Raw genomic sequence first — 19,846 nt, 5'->3', positions numbered from 1 at the left:
ACTCAGGTATCTAACCTATCAGGTTGTTCTTCTTATCCAAGAGGAGAGAATATTCCAAGAATGTAGCATCTTCTGAATTCCCTATTAAATGATATCAACATCTCTGGTTAGAATCCCAACTTAGCCCCTGTCTGTTGCCATTCATTTAGATTATTTTATTCAACATTCTCGGATTGGTCACCAAGATTGGAGCACAGCCTGCTCCAAAATAAAGTTCAAGTCATCCTTACCCTTTTACTTTCCTGGTTACATTTGACCAAACACTGGCTGTTGAGCTCAAAGCCATTGGTGCATTCATACATGCCTTCAAAGACAGGGGAGGGGGGCTTGCACACCACTGGGACACAGCTGCCTTGCTCCCAGATTCCACTCTCCAGGCACTGAATCTTCAGGGACTTCCTGACAAGACAAAACAAAAGAGTCCATCAGAATCCTCAAGGGGGTTATGGGAGAAGTCTGGACCCTCAGCAACATGGGACAAGGATTAGCTAATAGATGGGAGCAGTTGGTTCTTGTTAGCCCAGTGTCTTACCTCTTCATCCTAATTTCTAAGCCATGGAAGGAAAAACAGTAATAATGCACTTTACAGCAGTGATTGCATTGTTATGTAGTAATATTGATATATTCCTCTCCAGAGACCTTGTTAACTATCTGTGCAGCGTCTAGATTTTGCAATTGGGTTTTCTCTAAGGTTGTCATCTTGGAGCAGTCTCACACTTAAGTGCACTGGGAAATACCAGGTAGGATGGTGTACAGCAAAGGTTATCACACACTCAGGGGACTACCCAGAAATCATCTGAGGATCATCAGTATTAATATGGTAATGGAATCAATGAAGCTGCCAATATTTATTGGTTCTCCAGAGAGGAGAAAAGATACAGCAGTGGGGGGTCTTCTTAAAACAGAAGCTCTTACCCTGAATTTCATAAGGGCAAGAGTATTGCTGGAAATGACTATGGCCATTTTGTTTGCTGGCAAGTCCATTTTTTTTTCTTGGAAAGTATTCATAGCTTTCATCAGATTCTCAAAGTAGACATGACTCAATAGTGTCCTGGAATAACTGCCCTTCCTTCCCATGCAGAGATACGGCCTCCACCCAGAAGAACTGCATTTGAGGTAGTCGATAATCAGCAGGATTAGGTCTTACCACTTCAAACTCCATCCCATTTCCTTCCTAACTCATTGCCAAACTGAAAGTGCTTTCCATTTGCTGTTTTAACGCATCCAGTTCTGATTCAGAACATTCCCAGTCAGATAATCTTGTGATTCTAAAATAGAAATAATCCTTTGTCCATTGATTCAAGGGCTTCCCTGGTGGCTCAGTGGTAAAGAACCTGCCTGCCAATGCAGGAGAAGCAGGTTCAATCCCTGGGTCAGGAAGATCCCACGGAGGAGGAAATGGCAACCCACTCCAGTATTCTCGCCTGGGAAATCGCATGGACAGAGGAGCCTGGCCGGCTACAGTCCACGAGGTTACAGAGTCAGACACGCCTTAGCGACTAAACAACAACAACCACTGATTCAATCACATGATGGCCTTGAATTGTTATTTTCCAGTATCATGATGCCCTTTGAAAATTTAAATATGGCCCTCACCCACACACTTTTAATGGACTTCTGTACAATGCCTCCTGCATGCTTTGCCAGTATTCTAATATTATACTAGTATAACATTTATCAAATTATTTTATAAATGTGTATATGTTTGTCTTTCCCACTAGGCTGGAAGCTGCCTGAAGGCAAGGATTGTGTTTTATTCTTAATTTCAATTCCCAAGAACAACAACAAAAAATCTGTCTTATATTAGGCATTAATGAAACATTTACCAAACTGAATTAGTTAATCAAAACTCACAGTGCATTAAGCACACTGCAGAGCACACAAAATATTTTAGTAAACCAAATCACCAGGATAGCTCTACTGAAGTAGTATTATCATTCCCATTTCATAGATAAAGAAACTACTCCAAGATGTTCAGTAATTTTACCAAGATCCTACAGCCCAGAATGTAGTTGATTTTGAGTAATTTAAATAAATTTTAATAGTTTAACATTATAAATTTTAATAGTTTAACATTATATATTTTAGTAGTTTAAAGGGCTTTTCTCATATCTCAGTCAGTAAAGAATCCACCTGCAATGCAGGAGACCCGGATTCGATTCCTCGGTCTGGAAGATCCCCTGGAGAAGGAAATGGCAGCCCTCCAGTATTCTTGCCTGGAAAATCCCATGGACAGAGGAGCCTAGCATGCTACAGTCCATGGGTTCACAAGAGTCGAATACGACTTAGCTACTAAACCACCACAGTAGTTTAACGTATTTTAACAGTATCCATTTAGATATTCATGAAGGAGTACTTAATTTATGGTTAAACAGTTATTTAGATTCATATTCATACCTTCATCCCCAGTAGTATTCTAGGAAAGAAGGCTGATTTTATGACTGGAATTCTTTAGCATCATAGTTTATGTGGACATATGTCTAGTATCTGTCAATAATAAATATTATTTTTGAGCTATATTTCAGGTGTTTGGCAAAATACCTACACACATAATTTCATCAAATCCCCCAAATATCAGTTAAAGGTAAATATTATTATCCACATTTCAGGGAAGAAAACTGAGCCTGAGAGATTTAAAGCTAGCTCAAAGATCCACAGTTAAAGCTGCAGACAGGATTTGGACCCACATCAGCCTGCCATTGAATCCTATGGTCCTTCCTGGGTCAGGTTCTTCTGCATGTTATGCTCTACAATCCACTTTGAGTATCCATAACATCTCTTCTCCACTTTGAGTATCCATAACATCTCTTCTCTACTGAACAGTCCTTTATTCAGGTGCCACATTTGTAAGTGTGACCAAAAAAAAGAAAGAAAAGAAGATTCATTTGAAATTTTTGCATTGAGCAATAAATTACATATAGAAAACTGCATAACTTGGTATACAGCTCAAGAATTTTTACATGTGAATAACCTGGGTACTCATCACTCGGATCAAGACACAGAGAATTTCCAGTCCCCCTAAAAATCTCCCTTCACAACTGAATACCCCTGCAATCCATACTTTTCTGACTTTCATCAGTGTGGATTTATTTTGCCTGTTCTTGAACTTGATATAAATGAAATCATGCACCATGTACTACATGGCTTCTTTCCCCAAAGGAAGATGACATTTTCAAAACGTCTTCTCAAATCTATCTTCAAGGAAGTGTAGGCAGTTCTTTTTACTATAATGAAGCTCTTGTTTGTCTCTCTCCAAGACTGGATATTCTACTCCTTTTTCACACTACAGAGTTTATATCCTCGCAGAGGCTCTCCTTTATACCACGTCCCACAGATGAAATCCGCCCCCAACCTCGCCTGAACTGACATCCCCCGGCTGCAGAGAGCAGGCAATACCATTGACACCAGGGGAGAGGCAAGTCTGTAAACCTTGCATGTCAGCATGGTTATAAAGGAAAACCCTTGCTTGGCTAGGACGACAATATTTTGACTTCGTGTGGTATTTTGCTCTGAATTGGTTGGAACGCTTAAACCATGGAAACAGTCCTGTCTTTCATATATAAGTCCTCGATTTCATATATCTCTTTGCCAGTTTAATAACCTCAGAGGTGAGGGTAGACAGATCACACTTGGCTGGGGAAGAGTGAGTTGGATGTTGTGGGTGGTACCCAGGCAACGTGACCGGCCCTGTGCTGCAAACTACCTGTCATATCGGTGACGAGGGAGGAGGAAGGCTGTGAGGTGGCCGGAAGCAGCACAGTTCACATTGGTGCCCCAGAGGAGGCATTACAGGCAGGACAAGGGACAGACTGGGAGAGTCCTGATTCCCTAGGGAATATCTTTTCCTTCTTATAAGAGTTCCTATGCCCCCTCCACCTCAAGGATTCTCCTCACAGTTTCATCTCCCTTATACAGGGGCTGGCTTCTGCATGTCACCCAAGCAGATGACACAACTCAGGCTCCGCCCACACACTTCTCACAAAGCATTTGATTGGTCCGTTCCTCATAGCCCCGGCGGTCTCACAGCTCCACGGTGCATATCTATATGGGTTTATGAAATAAGAGCCCCTGGTATGGAGGTTGACACTTGAGTGCCATAGGCTGGTTCTTTTCATTTTGTTCAAAAAGGTACTGTGATTGCAGGAGGAATTGAGGGCGTCTTGTATTTCCTCCCAGCTTCAGAAAATTTTATTTCCATGTAGGTCCCTGAAGAGGACTAAAGCCTATATCGCAAAGGCAGAACTTTAATCCCCAGTGATACCCAAACTGCCTCTGTGTTTCTTCTAGTTTGGTGATCTTGAGGAGTAGTCTCTGACACTTAAAAAATCATTATGAAAACATTGGTTTTTTCAGAATGGTCCACCTTCTTTGTGTAATGTGTATGAATTTAAAAAAGAGAGAGAGAGAGATTTCTTATGTCATGAAGTGAATCAGTTTGCATTTTAAAGAAGGATGGTATTGGATATTAGACAAAGCACACAGGCAGGTCCTCACCAGGACAGATTCCAAGACTTTTTTGACAATCTAGTGCAAGTGCCTTTCAACTGAGATATTCTATTGACTCAAAGCTTTCTGCGTTTTCTTTATCCTGATGGAGTAAGAGAGGCTAAAACATCTCATTTTACAGGCAGGAAACTGCACATTAATAACTATGAACTGACTTGCTCAATGCCACACAGCAAGCTAGTCACTGGCAAAAGCAAGGATAGAATTCAGAGTTTTGCAATCATAACGTAACACCCCAACCATTAGAACAATGGTTTCCAAATGACATTTGTAGACCAGCCCATCAAACTCATGTAGGAACTGTATAAAAACTAGATTGTCTAAGTTTCATGGAATTGGCCTCACACTCTTTATTTTTTAATTTGTCAGCAGTCTAATATGTAGTTAGGTTGGCAAACTGCTAAAATCTATGCTACTTTCCTATGCTAGTAAAAATAAACCATAGGTATAGAAATCAGAGTGCAAAATCACCCACCTAACAACACCAGCCAAAAGACTGGATGTTTAGCAAAGACCAAAGAGGACAGTTACAGCCAGACAACTTACTCTGTAAATGGTACCATGAAGGGTTGGGGGTCGGGGAAGGTTTATATTTATTTTCCCTCTAACTACTCCAGACAAATCACCACAATTTCCAAGTTAGAAGATGCTTTTTTCCAATTTTCAGAACATGTGGTATCCACCTAGTACTGAAAATCCAGCTGTGCTCTTTCTGCTTCTTACATCATTGCCAGAAATAAAGATCTTGTAATCAAAACTTGGCTGAAAGTTTGATTGATGTTGCTCGAGGCACACGTGAGTCTATCCCATCCTTCTATCACCACTGCAGGGTTTTCAAAAGTAATATTTATTTTCCATTGGAGAAAATAAAAGTATGATTATTGAGTCCAAGGGAATTATCATGTCTTTACTGATCAAGGGCATCTGGTGTCTCCAATGAGTAGTCCTTCATGAGTAATAATAATATTAACAGAAAAACAATAAAATACTGAGTATTGAAGTGCTAGGCATTGTACTGAAGGATATACATCTATAGCATTTCCCCTCAAACCCATTCTGTGTGATAAGATCTATCATTACCTGAGTTCTTGATTCCCTTCTCTCCACAGATGCTCTTCTCCAATCATTCCCAGCTCAACAAATGATACCACCATCTATGCTGTTGCCCAAACTTGATATGTAGGAGACATCCTTGATTTCACTCTTCACCCTAATCTTATATTTTCCCCAAGCTCCCATTTGCTCATGTTCTATCAGTAGGGCCTCTTAGTTTTACCTCCCAAATATCTCCATCTGTCCCCACATCTCTTGCATCTCTACTGCCGTGAGCACTAGCCCACATTCTTAGTGCTCATCTCCCAACTAGAGACTTCACTTCTCCTCTGGACCCCTTCCTTCCTGGTCCAGAAACACCAGTCAGAGGGATACTTTGTAAAAACAAACAAATAAATCAGAATGTCATTTTCCTGCTTAGGATATTCCAATTGCCTCCTGTTACATGAAAAATAAAATCCAAACTTTTTTGCTCACGTGGTCCCTCATGATCTAGCCCAAATTTTTCTGACCTCATCCTATGTCCTTCGAAGAAAAGCTATGACAAACCTAGACAGCATATTAAAAAGCAGAGACATTACCAACAAAGGTCCTTATAGTCGAAGCTATGGTTTTTCCAGTAGTCATGTATGGATGTGAGAGTTGGGCCATAAAGAAAGCTGAGCGCCAAAGAATTGATGCTTTTGAACTGTGGTGCTGGGGAAGACTCTTGAGAGTCCCTTGGACTGCAAGGAGATCAAACCAGTCAATCCTAAAGGAAATCAGTCCTGAATATTCATTGGAAGGACTGATGCTGAAGCTGAAGCTCCAATACTTTGGCCATCTGATGCGAAGAACTGATTCACTAGAAAAGACCCTGAAGTGGAAAAGAGTAAAGGCAGGAGGAGTAGTGGACGACAGAGGATGAGATAGTTGGATGGCATCACTGACTCAATGGACATGCATTTGAGCAAGCTCCAGGAGTTGGTGATAGACAGGGAAGCCTGGCGTGCTGCAGTCTATGGGATCGCAAAGAGTTGGACATGACTGAGCAGCTGAACTGAACTGATACTATGCCCCAGTCATCTTACTTACTTTGTCCACACTGGACTTAGAATCCCAAGCACAACTCAAGCTCTTTCCTGCCAAAGGAAGTTAGTACCATTCTCTCTGCTTCTGATGCTTTTCTTTTTTTTCTTCCCATGGCGGGCTCGTCTTCCTATCTAAGGAGAATGTTTGCCACCCAAGAGTATCTTTATTTTATGCCTCTAATGTTTTGGGCTTTCATCAAAACACCTGTACATTTTTACATAGAATGCATACTGTGTGATTATTTCATTTTTTTTCCTATCTCCCCCTTTGGGTTCTGAGCTTGGCGAGGGCAAAATCTCATTTAGTGTTATATCCTCAGCTCTCAGCAAAATGTCTGGTATGGAATAGGTGCCAATAAACACAGGTTCAATGAATGTATAGATGTTCATTTTATAGATTAAGTAAGCAGGTTTAGAAAAATAAAATAACCAGCTTGAGGTTACCTAGCTGGTTAAAGGCAGAGCAGGGATCAGTACAGGCATACCTCATTTTGTTGTGCTTTGTTTACTGCACTTCATAGATACTGCAATTTTTACAAACTGAAGGTTTTTGGCAACTCCGTGTTGGCAAATGATGGTTAGCTTTTTTTTTTGGCAATAAAGTATTTTTAAATTATGTACATTGGTTTTTAAGACATAATGCTATGGCACACTTAAGAGACTACAGTATCGTGTAAACATAACTTTTATGTGCATTGGGAAGCCAAAAAAATTTGTATGACTTGCTTTATTACAATATTTGATTTATTGCAGTGGTCTAGAACCAAATCCCAACTATTTCTGAGGTATGCCCATACCAGGATCTGTCTGATGCCAATACTTAAGTCATAATATGGAAGCACTAGAGTTACTAGAAGTGGAGCTGCACATAAATTACCTCCCTTTACTTTGTGCCTTTGCACCAAGTATCTCAAAGTCCCCCCACGCAGAATATCCTAAAAATGGAAATGTAAGAGTGAGGAGTAACCAGGTCACTCTTTCCATTACATAGGTTAGGAAACCGAAGTGTTAATTGGCCCAATGTTTTACATGGCATATGGTCTGTTTGGGGGTTAAAATTAGAAAGACTCTTCACTGAGAATATCCTCACCCGTCTGAGTATGGCTGCAGAACAGCAGCACTGAAATCACCAGGGAGCTTGTTGCAAATGCAGAATCTACAGCTCTACTCAGACTCACTCAGAATCTGCATTTTAACAAAGTCACCAAGTGATTCCTATTCTCATTAAAGTTTAATAATTAGCCTTCTAGACCATTTTAAAAGACTCGGTCCTCTGGTATTCTACCCCACCCCAGACAGAACCATCAGCGCTTCCAAACACCAGGCCAGCTTTATTAACAAACTGCAGACCTGGTTTCTCAAGCCAGCATCCTAAACGGAGAGCAGCAGACTCCAGGCATAGCTAGTCCACAGCCGATCGCAGTTATCCTGTCTTCTCTCACACAAGGCCGCCTGAAATCCAGCCCCAGTCCACTTGACTAGAAGAGAAACAGTTCAGCAGGGCCAGCACATTGGACACATGGGCTTTGACCTTTCATTCTTCCCTGACTCATAATAGCGCCTGTAGCTTACAAAGCTCCTCTTCCATGTAAAATAGAGCCTCTCTGTGAGAATGAGCAATCTGCTGACCCCTACAATCATGTGGTCACCAGTCTCCTTTGAAGTCCCACCCCTCACTTCTATCTTTGGATTTCCTGCTGTGAACTTTCAGGTCTCCAAATTAGCAGATGCAATAATGTCCTGCCCCTAAGTCTGATCCCCTACCTCAAGTTTGGGGCCCCTTCTTCATCCCTCACTACCACTGCCTAAACTGTCCAACCTTTAGCCTCTCTCACTTCAAGTTCAGTGTGTGTGTGCACGCACGCGTGCACACACACACATGTGTGCAGTCAGTCATGTCTGACTCTTTGTGACCCCATGGACTGTAGCCTGCCAGGCTCCTCTGTCCATAAGGTTTTCCAGGCAAGAATACGGGAATGGTTTGCCATTTCCTACTCCAGGGGATCTTCCTGACCCAGGGATGGAGTTCAGTAGCCCCCGATTAACCTCTTTTCTACGAGTATCTTGGCGCCTCTCATGCATTCTTCACACAGCTGACAGCTATCTTCCTACTAAATCTCCTCAGGTTACCTCCAGATCTAAAAACATCCTGAGGTTTCTCCAATGCCTACAATTTAAAGCCAAACATGTATAATAACTATTAAAATTATTCCTCAGAATTCTGTATCTGTTCCCTTCAGTGTGTGTTTGAAGAGTTAGTGATTACACTGAAATGCAGTGATGAACTGAGTTTAAAACATGGGAACATTAAATAGGAATCTCTTGATTTCATTGTTTTTTATCATTTAGTCACTGGCATACCTTGAAGATATTGTGGGTTTAGTTCCAGACCACTGCAATAAAGTGAATATCACAATAAAATAAGTCGTAGGCATTTGTTGTTTTCCCACTGCATATAAAAGTTATGTTTACACTATACTATCATCTACTGAGTGTGCAATAGCTTTATATTTAAAAAATGTACATATATTAATTTAAAAATTCTTTATTGCTAAAAAATGCTAACCATCATTAGGACCTTTAGTAAGTCATAATCTTTTGCTGGTGGAAGATTTGAAACATTGCAAGAATTACCAAAATATGATATAGAGACACTAAATGCCATTAGAAAAATGGTGCCAATAAACTTGCTCAATGCTCAATACAGGGTTATCACAAACATTACATTTGTAAAACAAACACAATTATCTACAAAGCATAATAAAGCAAAGAGCAATAAAATGAGGTATGCCTGTATTTGTCCATTCATATGTTCAGTCTGTGAAGAAAGCTGAGCGCTGAAGAATTGATGCTTTTGAACTGTGGTGTTGGAGAAGACTCTTGCAAGTCCCTTGGACTGCAAGGAGATCCAACCAGTCCATTCTGAAGGAGATCAGCCCTGGGTGTTCTTTGGAAGGAATGATGCTAAAGCTGAAATTCCAATACTTTGGCCACCTCATGTGAAGAGCTGACTCATTGGAAAAGACTCTGATGCTGGGAGGGATTGGGGGCAGGAGGAGAAGGGGATGACAGAGGATGAGATGGCTGGATGGCGTCACTGACTCGATGGACGTGAGTCTGAGTGAACTCTGGGAGTTGGTGATGGACAGGGAGGCCTGGCGTGCTGCGATTCATGGGGTCGCAAAGAGTTGGACACGACTGAGCAACTGAACTGAACTGAACTGATGTTCAGTCAACAAATATTCATTAAGGACTAGTATGTGCTATGTATTGCATTAGGTCCTGCTATTGTAGAAACAAATATTAATACTATAATTAGGCCAGAAGACTAAACTGTGGGGCCCCAAAGAGGAACAGAAGGAAGGCTATCAGGAAGGGATCACTTAAAGATGGGTTTGTTAGAGAAGGAGAAAGGTCCTCCACACAGAAGGAACAGTGCATGCAAGGGCCAGTGATGCAAAAGGCAGTTTGTGTTTCAAGCATTGGTCTAATGTGTAAATGGAGAAAAAGGCATATATGTAACCTCTGTGGGGAAAAGGCAGGGCAGGAAGAAGAGAGCCTGGATGGGATAAAAGTCTGGCAGAAAAGAGCTGCAAATTGCATGGATTCCATTTCAGAGGGTGGGCTCTCTCATCCATAAGGAATCCCTCAGCTATCTTCATAATGCTTATAGTTGAAGAATTCTTCTCGGTGTTGTTCTATTCCTATTCCTGGTCAGTCCAACTCACAGACAGGCCTGATGAAAAGTGCTCACAGAATGTACACACATCCACACCCTCACCTGGGAGTTCATGACCCCATTCTGCCCGTCACTGTTGGTCTCTCAGAAAGCAAAGTTCCTGACATGGCTCTTGCCCAGAAGCCACAGCAGTGATGAGACCTGAGTCTACTAGTGAGTTATGAGAATGAGTGGCAAGTTGTGACCTATGTCATGACTTCAGAATTCACACAGGTAGACCCTGAATTTGCCTCATCCGTCTGATGTGGGCTGGAATGGAAAGGTTGATTAATATTGACCAGCTTTTCCTGACTGAAGAGAAGGAGTCAGAGGTCATAGTAGCCTTCAGCAGGCTGTTAGTGACCACACTGAGTAGTTCCCATCAGAAAGATGGTGTGCAGTGTGGTTAAGAGCAGACAGCAAAGTCAGGAAACCAATGCTCAAAGCCCAGCTGTGGCCCTTCCTGACTCCCTGACATTTTCTTCTCTCAGTTCTCCTATCTGAAAAATGGGGATGAGAGCTTCCTTACAGGGTCACTAGAAGATTCTATAAGTTAGTGTATAGATAGCATATAGTCCAATGACTGGCACATACAAGGCTCAAAAACCCAGGGAAATTATTAGCTCGGATGACCAAGCTCTCCACCCTTTCCCTGTGTGTATGTGATTAAAATGTGGAATGTTAACATTCTACTCAGTCTTTCCACCCTACTTAATTCTTCAGATTTTTGTCCCACCCAGAATCCTTCAGGAGACAGTTCATAAATTAGCTGGGCCTGACCTGACCCTTAAGAACAAAGCCAAGCTCACAATCAAAATGCTCACCCACTATGCTGAAGAAGGACTTGGCAGGAGCCTGAGACTGGATGGAGAAGCAAAAAGGAAGTGTAGAAAGGGCATCAGGGAGAGAAATTCTGGATTGAAGAACCTATTGGCTTCTATTTAACAACCCAGCACTTATTCTTACTAGATTTTTAAAGTTATTTTTCCTGATGAATAGAGAAATCAGTGGTCAATATAATATTAGAAGAGAAAGGGCAGTTTTTACAATAAGACTCTCCCTAGTCTGGGATTGAAGGTCACAGGGAAATTTTTAAGTTCAACAAATGCTGTGTTCAAAGTGAAGGCTGCATGCCAATCGCCTGAGCCTGTGAAGCCTACGGCAGCAAGCTGGCCTGTAGCCAGGTGTGCATGCAAGTGTCCAAGGCTTGGAGCAGAGGTTCAGTCACTTTTCTGCCAAAAGAGGCTGTAATAAATTAGCCTAAAGCTCACAGTATCCTACAATGGCAAAAGAATTGAGCATTCCAAGGATAAACTTTGAATGTATTTACTATAAACACTAATTAGAAAGCCAGACAATGTCTTAATGGAAAGAAAACAAATTTCTGTTTCTCACAGATGCATGGGTGTTCACAAAGATTACAGTGTGACCCATTAATTGGCAAATCATGGCTAGGACATGTGTCTCTATATACATAGGTTTACTCACTTCAGTATCTAGTCATGTATGTATATGCATGATGTTATGACAGAGAGCTTAAAAATTAAGTACATTATTTTACTGAATTTTTAAAATTACAAATCCAGGGTACTTAAGGTTTTTAGCATTTGCCTCAACTGAGCATTTCATTTCATTTGCCAAGACTTTCTCTCCCTTCCAATGGTAGAATAAAATCAACTGAACCTCAGAAAATCAAGCTATGGTTCAAAAAGATGAAAAGAGCCTAAAAATTTAGGCAATATCTCTAAGAACATGCCCTTCCCTTCTCCTCTGAGACCAGCTTGACCGTATTTGCCCACCCTAATTTTTGAAGTATGTCCACCTGTATTTTTTGATGAGTTAATTTCCGTTTCCTTTTCGCCACATCCCCCTTTTCCCTTTTCATGGGCTACTTGAAGCCACAGTAGTGTTTGGATAACTCAGAGTGGGGTGAGAAGCAACATTCAGAGGGGGTTCTGACTGGTGGAGGGAAGTACAAGCATTTTTCTTAATTTAATGAAGATTCTGTTTTGATGTGTGTTTTTTCCTTCATGCAGGGGAAATGTACTCCCTTACCACCCTGTAACTGAAGGCTTGTACTTCCCATTTGGAATGCCACTTTCAGTCTTTCTGGTCTCTATGTTGTTTTTCTGGGGTATAGAAACCAACCACAGAATGGGAGATGATAGCCCTTGATAAAAAATGTAGCTGAGTAGATTCCTGGCTAAAGAAAATTACCCATTAAACACACCAAAAGCAACAGTCATTTTACAAGGAGCAGCAACCTGTTGGAGATGATGATGCTGATAAACAGCATCTATTGCTGACTTGAAGCTGAACAAGACTAAAAACTGTGCTCAGTTCATCTGTCTATTGTCTCATTCAATCCTTGTAAAAATTTGTAAGTATCCCTCTTTCTTTGATAGAGATCAATGACTTTCCCAAGATCAAAGAGCTAATAAATAGAAGAGTGGGGATGCAAATTTAGATCTCACTAACCTCAGAACCTGTGTAATTAACTATTAATACTAAGCCAAGGGATTTCCCAAGTGGTGCTAGTGGTGAAGAACATGCCGGCCAATGCAGGAGACATAAGAGATGGAGGTTCAAGCCCTGGATTGGGAAGAACCCCTGGAGGAGGGCATGGCAACCCACTCTAATACATTCTTTCCTGGAGAATCCCCATGGACAGAGGAGCCTGGAGGGCTACAGTCCATAGGGTTGCAAAGAGTCAGATACAACTGAAGTGACTTGGCATGCACGCATGCACTAAGCCAAGAGAGAAATTTTGCACAAAGGAAAATCTTCCTAAGAATTTGACTAAATTTTCTTTTTAGAAGTTTTAGAGACTTGCTTAATCTTTCAACTCAATTCTAGAAATCTTAATAAATGTATGCAATATTCTGCCTTCAAGAAAGATCTAGAACTCATCCTCTTGGGTGTGAATGGAGAACAATTCACCAAAACCCATCAAAAGGAAGAGAATAAAACCTTGGCTGTTCATCCACATCAGAATCTCTCCAAGTAGTACCTTGAATATTGCCTACTAAGATCATGTCTGTGTAGTGTTTATGTTTATAAATAACCTTGCTTCTTTTTTTCCTGGTGGTAACAAATTTCATGTACCACTTCTCTCACTGGTATTGTACCAAAGTTATAACTCTCCTCATTGATTCTGTTGAGATAGACTTATAGAGTTTAAAGTCACTCAAGATTTTCCATTATTTTGCAGAGGTGGAAAAAAGAACCTCAGAGAAATGTAGTAATTTACTCAAGATCAAAAGTGTTGTTAGCCAAGAGCATGGGCTTTGGTCTTAGAGTGAGCTTAATTAACATCATATATTGGTTGAGTGACCATGGGATGGCTGCTTAACAATACTCTGAGTCTCTGAAAGAGGTGATAATAATGTATTTATTATTAAATTGTAGTATTATAATACTGTATTAAGTATTATATTAAGTATAAGTATTAATGTAAATTAAATTAAATGTATTACTATTATTTCAAGTTGTATATTATCATATCATAGTATGTTATTCTACATTATACTATTATTTTATTATATAATAAGATTTATCAGTGTCATAAGAACTAAATGAGGTAATATATGTAAAGTGCTTCATATAGCATATAGTGATGAATTATCATTGTCATCATCATCATTAACCCAATAGAACAGAGTCAAGACCTTATGCTTTTTAACTCTCTGCCACACTAAACAATCTCCCTACGTGTGTAGAGATGGGTCAGGTACACACATGTAACTATAAAGCCCTCTCCCACTCTTCTCCCAAATCAGATCAGACAAACCTCACTGAAGGTGTTGACAACCAAACACTGTCAAACGATGCATAAGCACAACCTGAGGCCTTTTTACAGTATTGAGTCTGAACCTATGTTTGTGTTTATAGCCCTTCAATAGATTTAAGTTCACTGGAAAAGTGACCCTCAGAAAGACAGCTATTTACAATTACTTTTAAAAAGATCTTACTATGACACTACCTTTCAGATGGCATCGTGATGAATGACTAACTTATAGAGGGGGAGGCTATCTAAGTTAGAAGGCTGGGATAATTTCTAATTTTAATTAATTGTGGGCCCTAATGGGGTTAATCTAAACTCCACACATTAAAGATAGCAACTAATGAGAAAAAGGTAACCATTGGAGCAAAAGATGAGGGAGAATAGAATATGGTCTTTTTTATAAAATATAAGTCAAGCACATTTATTTTAGCTTCCTGGGAAGTTGGGTTAATGAAACATTAACCTGACAAATGTGATTAATGATAATATGTATGTGAAAGTAAATCGCATGGGATGAAAAGAAGGGTGTGTGTGTGTGCGTGTGTGTGTGTGTGTGTGTGTATGTTATAAAATATGAACGAGAAAGAACTCCCCAAACTGTCTAACTTGACCATTTCTTTGGAGTTACCATTGTTTGTATTTTCTCTATTAACTCCAAAAATAAATAAACCCAAAGAGACGTGTGAAATCTAGCATGCAAAAGTGCTGCTATAATTAATTTTGAGAAAAGAAAGTGTTACTATGGATATTTTTAGGAAAGTATAAGTCCCATGACCAATACCGTTCTTACATGCAGAAAGGTTCTTGCTTCTAGACTGTGCTTCGTCATTTTGGCTGCACATTGGAGTGACTTAGGCAGCTTTGCAGAAGATTAATGCAAAGCACTGAGGTATTTGAACTTGTCCCAGCTGATGCTTACACACAGCCAGGTATGAGAACCACTGTTCTGGTGAGCTTGTTGAGAGATCTGACCCCTTTTCTGTTACCAACAACTTCTGCAGAGTTTGCCAATCAAGTTTAAATGTCAGTTCAATGAACAAAATTAAAACTATCTCTGAAGAATGAGTATTCCTTCTAGGTTGCTGACACAAACTGCTAGGAAAAAAAAAAAAAAAACAATAGTTTTAAGGGTTTCTTTCACTCTAAAGCACTTGAAATAGAAATTTCCACCCCTCATAAGAAAATAAAACTTCCCTTCACTATTTTAGCATCAAATTTAACATTAAAATTCTACCACAACTTTTCTAATAAGGCAGTCTTTTCACCCATTTAGAAAGTGTTTATTGAGTACCTATCAATAAATGTAGAAGCCACTGGCCACATGATGCTAAACAGGAATCCATGGTCTACTGAACAGGTAATCAAACCACTTCTACTCAGTGAAATAAATGATGTTGTCAGCGAAGTCTTTTGTGCAGTGGGAAACCATGGGAGGGACACTTCCTACAGACTGGGGAGATCTGGAAGGCTTTGGAAATAAAAATCACACCTATCTTAAAAATAGGACAGTAAGGCTAATGGTGAAGAATCTGCCTGCCAATGCAGGAGACATAGAGACACAAATTCAATCCCTGGGACAGGAAGATCCCCTGGAGAAGGGCATGGCAACCCACTCCAGTATTCTTGCTGGAGAATCCCATGGACAGAGGAGCCTGCCGGGCTATGGTCCATAGAGTTGCAAAGAGTTGAACACAACTGAAGTGACTTACCATGCACACACGCATGCAAGAGTTAGTCAAGCAAAAGGCCACTGTTGGGGAGAGCTCAGACCAGAAGGAATAGCATGTTTGAAAGCCCAGAGGCATGCTAGCTATGGTGCATATAAAGAAGTAAAAGAAACCCAGAGCATTAGAACCTACACTACAGAAGGTTTTGTGTGTAATAGTTGGAGGCAAGTGATCTCCCAGGGAAGATACTGATGACCCTGGAGAGGTAAGCCGGGCCTGGCAAGATCATGCAAGACCTTGAAAATATTTTTAATTTTAAGTTTTTTTAGTGTCTTAGATGAAATAGCAGAAAGGCTGGTCATTTAGTTTTATATAAGGGAAATACTATAACTGGGTTGAAATTTGTTGAAGATTGCTATTACTGCAAAGTAGTGAATGTAGTGAAGGGGGAAAGACTGGAGTCAGAAAGCTCAGTTCATACATGACAAAGGATAGTGATTTGTCATAGAGAAGTGGCAGCAGGGTGAGGAGAAATGGCCAAGAGTCAATAAGATAATGACATTTGATGGAAGCTGATGACTGATTTGACTGAGGGAGAAGGATGTTCAAGAGTCTCAGGCCAATCTGTGTTGCCATGTGGCAGAGGCCAACACAATATTGTAGAGCAATTGTCCTTTAGTTGTTCGATGTTTCTCAATAGTGTATAATTATAGTCTCGGATCATCATTAGTTACTCAGGAAGAGTTACGTTTTGTGAGTATTGTTCAATTGTCATCACCAATAGAATAATACTCAGATGTGTTCTTTCCATCAGTTCAGTTCAGTTCAGTTCAGTCACTTAGTCGTGTCCGACTCTTTGCGACACCATGAATCACAGCACGCCAGGCCTCCCTGTAAGTCAGTGATGCCATCCAGCCATCTCATCCTCTGTCATCCCCTTCTCCTCCTGCCCCCAATCCCTCCCAGCATCAGAGTCTTTTCCAATGAGTCAGCTCTTTGCATGAGGTGGCCAAAGTACTGGAGTTTCAGCTTTAGCATCATTCCTTCCAAAGAAATCCCAGGGCTGATCTCCTTCAGAATGGACTGGTTGGATCTCCTTGCACTCCAAGGGACTCTCAAGAGTTTTCTCCAACACCGCAGTTCAAAAGCATCAATTCCTCGGTGCTCAGCTTTCTTCACAGTCCAACTCTCACATCCATACATGACTACTGGAAAACTTTGTCGGCAAAGTAATGTCTCTGCCTTTTTATATGCTGTCTAGGTCAATCATAGCTTTTCTTCCAAGGAGCAAGCATCTTTTAATTTCACGGCTGCAATCACCATCTGCAGTGATGTTGGAGCCCTAAAAAATAAAGTCAGCCACTGTTTCCCCATCTATTTCCCATGAAGTGATGGAACCAGATGCCATGATCTTCGTTTTCTGAATATTGAGTTTTAAACCAACTTTTCACTCTCTTCTTTCACCTTCATCAAGAGGCTTTTTAGTCCCTCTTCACTTTCTGCCATAAGGGTGGTATCATCTGCATATCTGAGGTTATTGATATTTCTCCCAGCAATCTTGATTCCAGCTTGTGCTTCTTCCAGCCCAGCATTTCTCATGATGTACTCTGCATAGAAGTTAAATAAGCAGGGTGACAATATACAGCCTTGACGTACTCCTTTTCCTATTTGGAACCAGTCTGTTGTTCCATGTTCAGTTCTAACTGTTGCTTCCTGACCTGCATACAGATTTCTCAAGAGGCAGGTCAGATGGTCTGGTATTCCCATCTCTTTCAGAATTTTCCACAGTTTATTGTGATCCACACAGTCAAAGGCTTTGGCATAGTCAATAAAGCAGAAATAGATGTTTTTCTGGAATTCTCTTGCTTTTTCCATGATCCAGCAGATGTTGGCAATTTGTTCTCTGGTTCCTCTGCCTTTCCTGAAAACAGCTTGAACAACTGGAAGTCCTTTCCATAACACTTTATAAATAAAAAAAAATAAACCCATATATGGATTAAAAAAAATGTGTCTCAGGTTATATGCAGATCTCTCACCTGACCTGTCCAACCACATGGAACACAGAAGGATGTACAGATTTGAAAGAGTTTATAATAGGCTCTGTTTTATATAGGGAGAGTTTGAAATGCATTCCAGATATCCAAGTGGCTTTATCTGCAGGCAATTGTCTTAATGAGTCTTATAGCCCTTATGGGAAGAGATTAGATAGCAGGTGTGGGTTTAAGGGTCATCAGCATGTGGAAGGTAGTGGAGGCCATTGGGGTAAATGAACTTCAGGCCAGACAAATGTGCAGAACACAAGAGAAGAGTGAGTTCAGAGAAACACCAACATTGAAGCCATGGGCAGTGGAGGAAAAGCCAGAAAAGGAAATTGAGAAGAGGCAGAGAAGAGGAAAATCAAGGGGGTGACATAGAGCAAGATCAAGGAAGAAGACTCAAGGAGGGCTCAGACAAGTGTGTTTTACTGAAGAGCCAGACTCCATCTTTGATGTTTGACTCTTGACAGCGTCCGAGCCCTACCATCTCCCACCTCCGAGCAAGCCTATAAGAAAGCCTGGGTGCCTTCTCTTTTGGCCTCAGCATAAAGTTCAAACCATAGCAGGTCCTGTTCACAAGCACAAGTGAAAGTGAAAGTCACTCAGTCATGTGCAACTCTGTGACCCCGTGAACTATGCAGTCCATGGAATTCTCCAGGCCAGAATACTGGAGTGCGTAGCCTTTCCCTTCTTCAGGGGATCCTCCCAACTCAGGGATCGAACTCAGGTCTCCTGCATCGGAGGCAGGTTCTTTACCAGCTGAACTACAAGGGAAGTCCAAGAATACTGGAGTGAGTAGCCTATCCCTCCTCCAGGGGATCTTCCTGACCCAGGAATCAAACCAGGGTCTCCTGCATTGCAGGCAGATTCTTTACCAACTGAGCTATTAGGGAAGCCCTCACATGCACAAACCCTCACTCAAGCCCCACACCCTAACTACCATCCAACTCCTGACCAGCCTCTTTACCCTGATTACTCAAGCTATTTGAAGACCAACTTGGGATTTTCCCCTTCTCTCCGCCAAAAGTCTCATTATGTGACTAACAACCCTCTTAACGCTCTCTTGGTCTTGTATGTATGGCATCATTACTTTCCATAGCCAAACCAAATTTGGGTGGGAGGATCCATTTTATCTCACAGGGTGATTGCAACATAAGCCAAATATTCCCACATAACGTTAGGTTCCTGGTGTCTCAGATGGTAAAGAATCTACCAGTAATACAGGAGACCCGGTTTCAATCTCTGGGTCAGGAAGATCCCCTAGAGAAGGGAAAGGCAACCCACTCCAGTGTTCTTGCCTAGAGAATTCCATGGACAGAGGAGCCTGATGGGCTACAGTCCATGCGTCACAAAGAGTTGGACAGGTGTAGTTGGAGCAATTAACACCACATTAGGTCCAAGAAGAGTCCTTGCATTTGGCAGCGATGTTCATGGCACCCTCAGCTTTAGTGGAGAGATGGGAATGGAAACCTGAGTGTCAAAGTGTGAAGGAGAGAAAAAACTATAAGACAGGGACAGTGAATACAAATGACTCTTTTACACATTTCATAAGGGAAGGGGAAGCTGTGATAGCTGGAGAGGAACATGGGTCAAGAAAAGGCTCTGCTTGTTTGAGTTTTAATGTAGGAGAGACCTGAGCACAATTAAAGAGAAGTAACCTGGCGTGAGGAAGAGAGAGGCTTCAGCTGCAGGAAAGAGGAAGGTGAAGAAGTTGAAGGAAATGTTTGAGAAAGATTACGGGATCCAGGGTAAAGGTAGAGGAGTTCCTTTTATTTTATTTATTATAAAATATTATTTATTAACAGAACCTCAAATCAGAAAACAAAAAAAATCTCCCTAAGTCCTGCCACTTGCCCATGGTCTTGACATTTTGCTGGTTTTTTTTTCTTTCTAGTAAATATATATATATATATATATACATACATACATACATATATATATATTTGAGGTTTTTGGGTTTTTTTGAACTATAGTTGATTTACAATGCTGTGTTAGTTTCAGGTGTACAGAGT

At 40.9% G+C, this 19,846-nt stretch overlaps 1 protein-coding gene across 1 annotated transcript in view; it reads right to left on the bottom strand.

Annotated features, from left to right (window-relative positions):
* The window catches only part of PAPPA2 (pappalysin 2), a 316,922-nt gene that overhangs the window by 64,012 nt on the left and 233,064 nt on the right, over nucleotides 1-19,846 (bottom strand). The window contains exon 17 of the mRNA XM_010850108.1: nucleotides 231-399. Within this exon, the coding sequence (XP_010848410.1) occupies nucleotides 231-399 (169 nt within the window). The remainder of the gene's footprint in view (nucleotides 1-230; nucleotides 400-19,846) is intronic.

The sequence above is a fragment of the Bison bison genome, unplaced genomic scaffold, assembly GCF_000754665.1.
Source record: "Bison bison bison isolate TAMUID 2011002044 unplaced genomic scaffold, Bison_UMD1.0 scf7180017864289, whole genome shotgun sequence".
NCBI classification, from domain to species: domain Eukaryota; kingdom Metazoa; phylum Chordata; class Mammalia; order Artiodactyla; family Bovidae; genus Bison; species Bison bison.
This window is presented reverse-complemented; position numbering and strand designations above follow the sequence as displayed.